Source organism: Schistocerca piceifrons, chromosome 3, assembly GCF_021461385.2.
Source record: "Schistocerca piceifrons isolate TAMUIC-IGC-003096 chromosome 3, iqSchPice1.1, whole genome shotgun sequence".
NCBI lineage: Eukaryota > Metazoa > Arthropoda > Insecta > Orthoptera > Acrididae > Schistocerca > Schistocerca piceifrons.
In genome coordinates, this window is record NC_060140.1 from 191,645,070 (window position 1) to 191,657,962 (window position 12,893).

Consider the following 12,893-nt stretch of genomic DNA (forward strand, 5'->3'; position numbering starts at 1 on the left):
CATTTGCATTTACAAATGAAAAGCAACAACAGGAAATAGTTCTACACTAACGCACATAGATATACTACAGTTTTTATTTTACTAAATGACAACAACATGGGTCTACTTAAAAAAAACATAAAACATTTAATAGAGACAGAATATCTAAACAATGTACAAACCAATCCTACAAAGGAGTTCCAGATGTTAAAAAGTGCAACAAACAATGTATAAGTATTTTTCTTTTAGTTATGTACAAAGTAAAGGGTCAAAAATATTATGAAAAGAATAGACTGTTACTAACTGAAACGGCCTGTTGCAGACAGGCACAATGAAAATACCCTTACAAAATGAGCTTGCAGCCAAAGCCTTCTTCACACATACACGCCCGAAGTCTTTCTGCTATTAAACACTAGCTCTCTTAGCATCCTGCAGACTCCAAGTGCTCAAGCTCATTCAATATACAGGTTACCAACTTTATCTTAACACACTACTACTTACCATTTGAAGGGAAGGTATACAAATAGCACACCCTTGGGCACCCGCATGTCGCCTTTCTATGCCAACCTTTCTATGAGACATCTAGAGGAAGCTTGTATAGCCTCCCAAAATCCCAAACCTCTGGTCTCATTTAGTTTCGTTTATGATATTTTCATGATCTGGACTCAAGTCCAAGACAACATATCCTCATTCCTATATAGCCTCAACACCTTTTCTCCCATAAACTTCAACTGGTCCTCCTCAACAAAGCATGCCACCTTCCTGGACATTTACCTCATCCTCCCTGATGTCTCCATCCGTACCTCTGTCCACATCAAACTCACCGATCACCAACAGTACCTGCATTTCAACAGCTGCCATCCCTTCCCCACCAAAAAATCCCTCTCATACATTCCTGGCCACCCAGGGACAGTTTGTGTGCAGTGGCAATAGCTCCTTCGTCCAGTCTGCTGAAGGTATGACAAAGGCCTTCACAGACAGGCAGCACACACCAGAAACAGTCCGCAAACAGATTTCCATGCCATACCCCCACACATCCCCAATTCTCCCACTGCATCCAAGAAGAAGCTACAAAGAAGACCCTCTTTGTGACCTAACACCACCCCGGATTGCAACAACTGAACCAAATGCTCTGTCAGGTCTTTGATTATCTATCATCAATCAATGAAATGAAGGACATCCTGATCCAGATCCTTCCCACCCAAGCTCTACAACATTGTAGTCCATCCTTATGCCCCTCACATCCCATCCCCTTGCCATAGGGATCATATCCCCGTGGAAGACCTAGGTGCAAGACCTGTCCAGTCCACCAACGCAACACTTCCTATTCCAGTCCTATCACAAGCTTATCCTACCCCATCAGAGGGCGGGCGACCTGTGCAAGCAGCCACGTCATTTAACAGCTCTGCTGAAATCATTGCACAGCTTTTTATATTGGTATGACTATCAATCAGCTGTCCACAAAGATAAAGGTCACCGTAAAACTGGCCAAATGCAAAGTGGACTCACCTGTGGCACAATATATGGCTGAACATAATATAATTGATTTCAACGGCTGCTTCACAATCGAGGCCTTATGGATCCTCCCCACTACCACCAACTTTTCTGAACTGTGCAGATGAGACACATTATCTGCTTCCAAAATCATGCCAGCCTCAACTACACCTTCCACCCAACAGTTTCTGCTCCCTCTGTCCTTTCATCTCCCCCACATTCACGTCCCCTCACCCCCATTGTGCGCCTCTCTCTGCCAACACATCCGTCAGTTTTTCCCCCTTCTCTGCTCTTCTCCTTTTTCCCCTCCTGATTCCCCCTCCCTCTCCCACAGCTGCCTGATGCTGCACCTGGCAGCCTCATCCTGCCACCATCTTGTCCCTTCATGCTTTGCTAGGCAGCACTGACTTCTCTCCCCCCACCTGTATTCTGCTAACCATCCCCCTTCCCCATTCCAACCTAGATTGCTGCTTTCATTCAACGTGACACATCGTAGTCTGGCTTTAGTGGCAGGAGATAATGGTCATGTGTGTGTGAGGTGTGCATGCTTGTGTGTGTGTGTGTGTGTGTGTGTGTGTGTGTGTGTGTGTGTTTTCCTTTCCTCTCTGAAGAAGGCTTTGGCCAAAAGCTCGATGTGGAACAGTTTTTTCGTTGTGCCTGTCTACAACTCAGTGTGTCATCTTTATGACGAGTACCAATCTGTCCTTGTCATAATATTGTTTATATTCCAACTTGGGCTTTCCAAAGTAAAGGTTCACTTTCCCAAATTCATTAAATGAGGCTCCATGTCCACTTCAAAACTCACCCAGAGTAATACTAATTTGGAGGAATTGGATGGGAAGGCAGAGGGGATACTTCATAATTAAATGTGGTGACATATATTATATACATATATTGGACAACATTGATGCAGAATGGCTGTTAGTATACCCAATTATGGCACACAGAGATTTATTTTAAAAAACTCAGAGATACATCGTTCACGAGAAAGATTCATAAGAATTACACCGAAAAGAACGGCCAAGAAAGATAAAAGTTCAGTACGATCTGAAATAGCATGTTTATCAATTGTTTATTTAAACATGAGCCAAACTCAACTCATCATAACTGTTTAGTGGATAGTAATAAGAGAAGCTGAAGAATGAAGTAAAAAGAGTTAGATAAGTTTTGTTTCGAAAATAAAGGACAATGGACAGAATCATGGCAAAGTTAACACTACCATCTCATAAAATATTAAAAAAACCATGCGAGAAAGGACACCTAGAGGCTCATATAGGTTCCAATCATCAGTCCTGACACTGTATCATTGATGTACACGGTGAGATTGCTGGATAGTGGTTACTATGCTTTGGGTGTTTTAGCAAATATTTTAAAATTTTACTCACTGATACACTATCGTGCTTGACATTGATACATAAGTCATGCAAAATGACACATACAATGGCTACGCACAATTAAAATAAACAAAAACAACTCTTACATAAAGTTTATTGGAAGGTCATACTTCTCATTCACAATACATCAAAATACTTTTATTCATAGCATATCAAAACAGCTGTCACTAAATTTTAGTTGTAGGTACTTCAAATGTGCTTTATACACGTGCATCAAAATTTTCTATTTGCCGTGCAATGAATTGCAGGGGAAAGCAATAATGACATCTCTGTGGGTAGCATAACTGAACGTACAATCAATCCGTTTCCGAAGGGCACACCAGGCCAATGCTGCATGGTAAGAAGACAAAACTTTGCATAAATTCTAAAGCACCCACAGACTGCTGTAAATAAATGTGAAAAGGAGTAGTCTATAACCACAGGTTATTTTAATAAAATACATATTTGCATATGTCATGCAAAATTACATTAACTGTTATTTCTAAAACTTTGAATAATTTGGTACAGAAATTTCTGCCAAAATGTAAATAATTTAGGAGTAAAAGAAACAACTGATCAAATAGTATAAGAGTTTAGCTGCTGACAAACAAAATATCATGAAAATTTTGTTAGCTTATTATCACAAACTCATATATAAAAAGTGGAGCAACTTCGTATTCTTCAGTCACTCAAAACCTGGCTAGAAGTGACAGTAATATTATGGTCTTCTATTAAATTATGCAACACTACATTTCTCGAGTCCAAGAAGAAATGAGTCTCACTTTGAAATTTTGTTTTCTTTCCCTCTCAGAAATGAATTTTATACCTCTCAAGCTGTCGTTACCAATAATACTTACAGCAGTTTCCACTACAGAGAGTAGATTGTTACTGTTCAGTCAAACCTGCTACTACCTATACCATTAAAAAATTTCCTGTCCTCTTGAATCTTACCCTCTAAAATATAAAGGAAATGATTCTTGCCACTTTCCATACTGTTTTCTGCTAGGAAGGTTACATTTACTAGGAAGGTTACATTTCTAAAGTTTCTCTTCCTTGGACAAATGTAGGCCTTGTTCATGATTATACAGTACTTCATGAATTTAACATCTAGATTTTAACAATAAGTTAGCTGAACTAACAAACCATACTAATCTCTTAGTGAGTCCCAGATACACATTTTATCTTTTTCTCCATAAGTCTTTGTTCCTACCAAATTTGCACAAACCTCCCTCCCTGCTCTACATCACAACAAACATTATGTGACAAAAAAACACAGCTTGTTTCCTTGTGCTGAAATACAGTGCTTATCAGTCAGTGGCACACATTGAGAAATTATTAAGAGATATAATGATTGAGCATTTTCATTGGAAGTGTAATAGAGCAAATTGGTTATCACCTTTCAAGCTCTCTCAACATCTAACAGTTAATTCTTGTTTTAAGAGAGTAACGAAGATAACCAACAATATATTACAAAATACTAGGAAATTATAGCATTAGTTTTTAAGTTCTTGAAGATTACACCTAAAACATTTTTTCATGTAGTAAATCATATTCCATTCCTGTTCTTGTGGACCTAGCCATACCCTTTCTGTAGTTGTATTCGCTACTCTGTCCTGTGCAAGCCTCTTAATCTCCAAATAATTATTGCAACCCACATGCATCTGAACCTAATTATTGAACTCATCCCTTGGTTTTTCTCTATAATTTTAAACCCCAATACTTCCCTCCAGTACTAAACTGACGATGCTCGAGTCTGCATTTCATATGCTCTCTATCTCAGCTATCATCAAACATTTTGTTTCTGAAATAGCAAAACTCCTCTACTACTTTCAGTGTCTTGTTTCCTAATCTAATTCCCTCAGCACTGTCCGATTTCATTGAACTACGTTCCATTACCCCTGTTTTTTATTTTGTTGATGTTCATTTTATATTCTCCTTTCAAGACATTGTCCATTCCGTTCAAATGCACTTCGAAGTCCTTTGCTGTCTGACAGAATTACGTCATTGGCAAACCTCCAAGTTTTTATTTCTTCTCCTTGAATTTTAATTCCAACTGCAAATTTTTCTTTGGCTTCTTTTAAATGCTTGCTCACTGTACAGATTGAATAACATCGATGTTCTGTACATAGTTCTGCATAGTCAGCACGTACACAACTTCCCCACTAGAGCGTTTAGAGCGTGCCCCGCTAAGCACAACAGCGCAGGCGCAGCGCTCGTCCATCTCCGCACTACGAGATGGCGCTGTCTTAGAGATGGACCAAATTCTGCTTCCGTCGATACGCGTATTAATATGTAACGCAGCCAATGAGATTGCTGCTAACGTAGAACCTTTTCTCCTCATGGATCACATTCGCGCAGTGATACCTGAACGCGTGAGGTATTATAACAAGTGTACAGACCTCTGATTAGTCAGTCTGTATTGGTCTGTACCAGTCTATAGTCAAGTTTCAGTCTGCGCCTAATAAGATTATCATATTCCTGTACATAGCCATGAAGAGAAATGTATAGACACTTTGTCAAGTATCAGAGATATGTGAGAATAAAGTTAACATACCAAGACCAAAGGAACTTCAGATTGTCAATTGTAAACAGCATCCAGAATCAAGTTACGTAATATCTATGTCTTTTATTATTTTAATAAATATGTGTGAAAATTAATCCAGTTCTGTTTAAAGTTGGTCATCGTGAATCTGCTACTCTAAGCGTGCAAGTGGCATTTCTATCGTCTGACCTAACGGCAGAAGATAAACACACCATGATAAGACGACGAGACATATAGCTGACACTCGCCTACTTCGTTAGAGCGACAAGTCAAATAATCTGATGGTGTGTGTACCGAAGGTCTTACAGTACGCACACCACAATCGGCGATAGGCTACAACCTTGTCTCACTCTGTTCTCACCCACAGCTTCCCTTTCATGCCTATCAACTCTTTTAATTGTCATCTGGTTTCTGTACAAGTCGTAAATAGCCTTTTACTTCCTGTATTTTACCTCTGTTACTTTAAGACTTTCAATGAGTGTATTCCCATCAACACTGTCAAAAGCTTTCTCTAAGTCTGCAATTGCTATAAACATAGGTCTGCCGTTCTTTAACTCATCTTCTTAGAGAAGTCATAATGTCACTATTACATTGCTTATTCCTACATTTCTCCGGAACCCTAACTGACCTTCCCCAAGATCAGTTTTTCCATTCTTCTGTAAATAATTAAATTGATAGTTCGGTAATAATCACACCTGTCAGCATCTGCTCTCTCTGGAATCAGAATTATTACATTCTTCTTGAAGTCTGAGGGGCTTTTTTTTCCACCTGTCTCATACATATTGCACATATGATGGAGCAGTTCTGTCATGGCTGGCTCTCCCAATGATATCTGCAGTTCTGAGGAAATGTTTTCTACTCCAAGGGTCTTGTTTTGAATTACGTCTTTCAGTGCTCTGTCAAATTCTTCTCACAGTATCATATCTCACATCTCATTTTCATTTACTTCCTCTTCCCTTTCTATAGCATTACCTTCAAGTTCACTTCCCATGTACAGTCCCTCTACAGATTCCTTCCACCTTTCCCATCTTTGCTCAGTGCCAGTTTTTCATGTGAGCTTGCGATATTCTTACATCTGCTTCTCTTTTCTCCGAAGGCCTCTTTAATTTTCCCCTTAGGCATTTTTCCCCTGGATATACATGCTGCTTCTCTTTGACAACTCCTATTCCAAGGAAGGCAAGGGGGAAAAAAAAAACTCACCAGACTTACAAATGTCCTCTGGCCAATCCTGTTAAGCCATTTTGCATTTTCTGTCTCAGTTTTTAGATGTTTGTATTTCTGTAGTACATAGTTTAATTGCACACATACATTCTAAATTTTAAAAATTCCATTTATGACCATCTCAATTAATGTTTTTGAAACAGATTGTACATACAGATTATAACTAATAAACATTTGAAAATACTAACTCACAATACTCACCTGGTGTGAGGAAATTGGGATCAATTGGCTTTGATGTATCGTTGCATTCCTCCAACTCCTGGTAATTTGTGAGATGCGACCAAAGGGCAGACTTCCCCTATATAAACACACAAACATGAATCTTTGTAAAAGCCTCTTTACATTTACTCATTGATTAAAAGTACAACAGCAAAATGCTAACAACAATGTAATGACAGGTACAGTTGCTACAAAATGTTGTTACAATTTTGCAATACCAGTAGCTCGAAGATATAATAATCAGTCCATTGCTTTCAAAACTGCATCTTTAGAAAATAGAAACAAAAAGGCACAAGTGAATATTGTCGAAAAATATCCACATGGAGCACAGAAAGAACAAATCACTAAGAATGCAGAGTTAACAGAGAGATATGATGCATTTAAAAAAATCGAACAATAGCTTCTCCTTTTTTTCCACTCTAACACTTATCATTTAAAAGACATTCAACCTTGAGGGCTATCTGATAGATTAGTCATTCAATTTGCTCTCCTTTAATATCATATCTTTAAGTATACAAGACATTCCATGAGGAATGCTCAATATTCAGTGATATGACTAGAACGATCATTCGGAGCAAAAAAATCTAGTAAAAATAGGCTCTGAAATGGATACCTTAGGAGTTATGAGGATTTGCTCAGTAGAAGAGATTGGTTTCACAGTAGCGGAGATGAAGAAGAGCTTGTAGCTCTTAAGGTAACTACTTTAGAGCCCATGTCTACTGGACTTTTCAGCTTCAGAAGATTATTCTTGTCATAACCCTAAATACTGAGCATTCTGCACCTACATCTACACACGTAATCTGAAATCCAACGTACGGTGCATGGTGGAGGGTATCCCGTGTCACTACTAGTAATTTCTTTACCTGTTTCACTCACAAAGAGAGTGATGGAAAAATGATTGTCTATATGCCTCCATACAAGCCCTAATTTCTCTTATCTTCATGGTCCTTACACGGAATCAACTTTCTTTTCCCACAGTTGGAGCTTGTAATTCAGGTAGGTTTCTTATGAAGCATACTCTATTACTAAATAAATCTACTTGATTCACATCCAATTATTTAAAGTTATAAGTAGATCTGTGACCTACCTGAAGCATTTGACTGTGTAAATCAGAATATTCTCCTAGATAAATTGAGGTTTTACGGAATTGTTGGTATAGCCAACCAACGGACATTGTATCTGATGAAACAGATCCAGAAAGTTGTATCTAATAATCAACCAGTGTAAACAGGTAGTGAGAAATCATTTATGCGGCTCCACATAGCTCAGTCTTACACCCACTACTGTTTCTCATGTATGTAAGTGATCTGCTGTCTAATAGACATCAAGCAGAATTTGTTCCCTTTGTAGAGGATACTAGTATTGTAATCAATTCAAACATACATACAGTAACAGTAGAAATGCTTATTAATGTTAAGAAAAGTATTAGTGAGTGGTTTAGTGTGAATGGTCTCACTGTCAGATTCAAAAATATACAAAATTCATTTCTGCACACCTAGATGTTCCACACAAATGGTATGTGTAACACATTGTAAGGAAATACCAACTAGTGTTGAAACTTCAAAAACTTTATGTCCATATTGATGGGAATTCAAACTAGAAAAACACATTTTAGAACCACTAAAACTATTTAATTCATAATCTTGGAGAGAAACAAATCAGTAAGTTGACACATTCTGCAAATTTTCATTCAACAATACCATATGGAGTAATGTTCTGAGGTTAGTTAAAGATAGAAAGTCTTTATTGCTCAAAAATATGCTGTAAGAATAATATGTGGTGGTTGTCCACAATCATCTCTTAGCCATTTATGTCCTCATGAAGTTTGTTGTAAATAATCACTGCAGTTCAAACAGAATGATGCACATTTTTACAATACCAGAAAAATACGATGTTGGTTACTTCACATTAAGGTTGTCTTAGCACAAAACAGGGTGCACAAAATTTTTCATCTGCTACCTAATGATATAAAACGTCTAACCACCAAACTAAATTTGGAAACAAACTGAAGAAGTGTGTACTTAACAACTCCTTTTAATCTGTAGAAGAATTTCTACTTTTATTATGTGTAAAAGGTGATAGGTAGGAATTAATAATCACATCTGTATTCTGAAAAAAAAAAACACTTGTAAATGGTCAGTATGTAGCCATATTTACATATCAGTGGATAATGTGAATGTAAAATTACCAGTCCTACATCACTATGATTAATTGTGAAAACAAAACATGGAACATGAAACTAAGAAAATGACCAGAACAATGTGTATATTTTGAAGAGAGTCACTTTGTCACTTTGATTTTTCATTTTCAGAAATATATTGTCTAGTCAACAGATGCTGCACTGTCAAAGAAACTACACCGGTTGTCAGTTGCTAGGTAACAGTCAACTTTCAGCATTCACTGATGCATTGAAGTTTTGTATCAGAACGAAGTTCCTTCCACAAATCACTGATAAGCAGGCTGCCTCGATGGTACAAGAACTGTGCTGTCAGAGCATACCAACCAGGGTAAATCCGTTACCTTTAGAAACAGGACACAATCCCAGAAAACTGTCTTAAGTGCAAGCAAAATGTTTTAGAGTGAAATTACTGTATAAATTGAATAATATTATTGAGACATGACTCGAAGGTGTTATCTATGTAGTTATGGTCATGGTAGGATAGTAGTATTGTATTTTTAATGGTTCTCTTGCCTATAAATGAAACTAATGCATAAGACATTGGATATGTTAAACTATATAATAAACTTGATACATTTAAATACTTATGTAATGCACTTTATACATGTAAACATTTTTCAATAGAGAAAAAGCAGTGATGCTGTAAATATGACTTTTTAAGATTTTCCAAAGGGTTTTGGCCCTCAGTATTTGCTTTTATGTTTTCGGAAAGTTTGTTATAACTTTTCACTCCTACATGGAAAGTACCTTTATGACACAGAAATGTGCTGATTCAGATAAAATATAAGCTTTTTTTGTCTAATATAGTGATCATGAATATTATTTTTTTTAGCAATCTACTATTCTAATCCAATAAATTTATTTTGAAGAATATATGTTGGATGGAATATCAGATTTCTTAAATGGTGCTTTACAAAATTCCATAGGCTTGCATTCAAATATAATGTTAATGTTTTCTTTAATCCCATTTTAAACTGCTTTGTAACCATAATCTTCAGAATTTGGTTCTGTGCTGTTAACAAGTGGTTCATAGTTGATAAGAGACAGATAAGATGTAATAGAGACAGATAAGATAATCATATCCTTACATAGAGCATTATATGTTTTTAACTGTTCATCAATTATTCTGTGTCCAGTTGCGAAGTTGTTTTGTGACATTATTTATTGAGTATTGTAATTCTTCTACATGGCACATTAAAATTGTGTGCCGGACTGAGACTTGAACTCAGGACCTTTGCCTTTCGCAGGCAAGTGCATTTGGTAGAGCACTTGCCTGCAAAAGGCAAAGGTCCCGAGTTCGAGTCTCGGTCCGGCACACAGTTTTAATCTGCCAAGAAGTTTCATATCACGGCACACTCCGCTGCAGAGTGAAAATCTCATTCTGGAATTCTTCTTCACTTTTCTCTCTTTAAGGGAATATTGGTAACCTCTGACAATAGGATGTTTAAGCTTAGACCATTATTGTACAAAAGGACCATAAGTGTCTCCATTACCAATCCTTGACAAGCACTATATTAAATTAGATTATACTCTGATAGGTTAAGTGTTCAGAAACAGTTTTAAGAATGATTAGTGTGTTCAATGCTTACTGCTCGTTTACATTTACTCAGTAAGGAAGTGACCCATGATGTCAAAAGCTTGCAGTAGGTGGCAAATACTAATGTTATTCATTGTTTCACATCTGCCAGGCTTAGTATGCAATTAACACACTCAATAAGTGGCAATTACTGTTGAACTCTTACTTCTGAATGTGTGCTGTTCATTGTACTGTATTTTAATTTACAAATTCTGAAGTCAGTCATATATAATTTTTTTCTAGTATTTCTGAAAGGTAACGGGAAATTATAATGGGTCTATAGTTTTTTACATTATCTGTCCCATCTTTCTTTTTTATCAGTTGGAATTGTCTAAGACATTTTCAGTAAGTCAGCGAAAGAACCTACTTGAAGCGAGCAGTCACGTAAGTATGTAAGTGGTGCAATTAAATTTAAAGCACTATTCTGCAAGATTTTGCAGGAACATTGTTAATGCCTGTAGAGTAGGTGTTTCTTAGTCCTTTTGTTGCTTTTGCTATTTCATCTTGTGTTACAGTGCTGATGTTCACCGACTAACTCAAAGTGCTTATTTGCGTTTTCACACATAATCTGCAATGCCTATGAAAAAGTTGTTAAATGAGCCAGCTGTTTCTAAATGGTTTGTTACTTTTTAATTTTCTTGCAAAATGTTATATTTTCACACAATGCTCTATTTTTACCAGTTTTTTTTTTTTTTTTTTATAACAGCTCACATTCTCTTTGCCTTACTTGTTGCATCATATATGTTTCATCATTATGCCTTTCTGCTACTCTGATTACTTTTATTCATATTTAGGAATATTTTTATAATACATGTGTAATTGAGATGAGGAATTACACAAATTACATATTTTACATGGTAGTCTGTTTTCCTTGCATGAAACCCTGATTCCTCTCGTGATCCACCTTTTCACTGTACAAGTGTTGTTTATGGTTGTAGTTTCCTGCGGAAATGGAATTTGAAAGTAATGTGTTCACACAGCTAAGAAGTTAAATTTCTCATTTACATAATTTAGGTTATAAACATGTGACCATCTTTCTTTGAATGGTAAGCTGTTGAAATACACTGGGCAAAAAGATGAAGAATCACTCTTTTAAAACACTGTTATTTTCACCCACTGTGAGATAGACATGTGAAATGTGGCTCAAAGATGCCTACAGCCTTCTACAGTAATAGTGCAAAAGTGTGGCATCCAGTGATGTCACCCTCAGGCTTGGTGACACTTCAAACAATAAGATGTCAACACATGGGGCGAGCCAGAACTCAAAAGGCCATGAGAGTTTTAAGGTGGGTTACCGATGTCACATTGGCACAAAATTTCATCACAATTCTGTCCACCACCATCACAGACGTATCACCCCCTCCCCCCTTTACCCACACATCACCCCTTTCCTTGGTGCCTGTGACGGAGGTCACAACCGTGATGCCTAGTATTTAAATCATCGAGTTTACTTATGGGTGACAAAGGAAAACATTTCAGACACATCACTGCTCATATCTAACACGAAAAAGCCTCAGGAGGTGACATAAGAGGCATCAACAACAACACCCTTCCCCCTGGCTCTTTCATTTACACACTTTTCATGCTCGAGAATAAAAGTTTGCAATGAAGTGTGCAATAGAATAATGTTCTTGATAATCCACCATCCAGATGATTTAAGCATTCACTAAGGACATTGTAGGGCTGCAAGGCTGTTGAACATGATCTGATCAATCCGGAGTGGAATGTGACCGAAAGTTTTGCTTAGGAACACAGGGTGAAACCATTCAAAATCATTCAATGAAATCTGACTGTGATCCAAAGCAGCAAAGGGTGTTTATGCTTTTTCAGGCCTCTTGTTTCATTCCCTCCTGTCGTGCGATCGTAGAGGGTGGACGGGGGTCAGGGGTGGGGGGGATTTGAGGGGGAAGCAACACTGACACATGCGTGAGTAAAATGTCAAACTCCTTCTAAGATGCCCCTGATCAGCAACAGCTTTGGTGCCACCTGTGCACCTTTGATGAGCACTTTAAAAATGAACCTGGAGAGAGACAACCCTTGACTGATTCCTAGGCATCCAAAGGCAAGCAAACTCTTCAACTACAGTACTGCTTTAGCGCCTGCTTTCAATCATGTGGAATCTGAGGGGTGTCAAAGAGGTTGCACTCCTCTCCCTCCCATGATCACACCACAGAAGTGCTAAAAAATCATTAGACCTCTTTGCTGCTTCAGATCGCATTAAAATTTCATTGAATGGTTTTGAATGGTCCCTTCTGGTTACAACTTGTGTACCAGAGAAAAATTGTGGTTGTGCTACACTCCAAAGGTACC

General features: G+C 37.5%; 1 protein-coding gene across 1 annotated transcript in view; it reads right to left on the reverse strand.

Annotated features, from left to right (window-relative positions):
* Positions 1–12,893, reverse strand: part of LOC124787687 (DENN domain-containing protein 5B) — a 475,881-nt gene that overhangs the window by 46,925 nt on the left and 416,063 nt on the right. Inside the window, exon 13 of the mRNA XM_047254514.1 lies at positions 6,811–6,907. Within this exon, the coding sequence (XP_047110470.1) occupies positions 6,811–6,907 (97 nt within the window). The remainder of the gene's footprint in view (positions 1–6,810; positions 6,908–12,893) is intronic.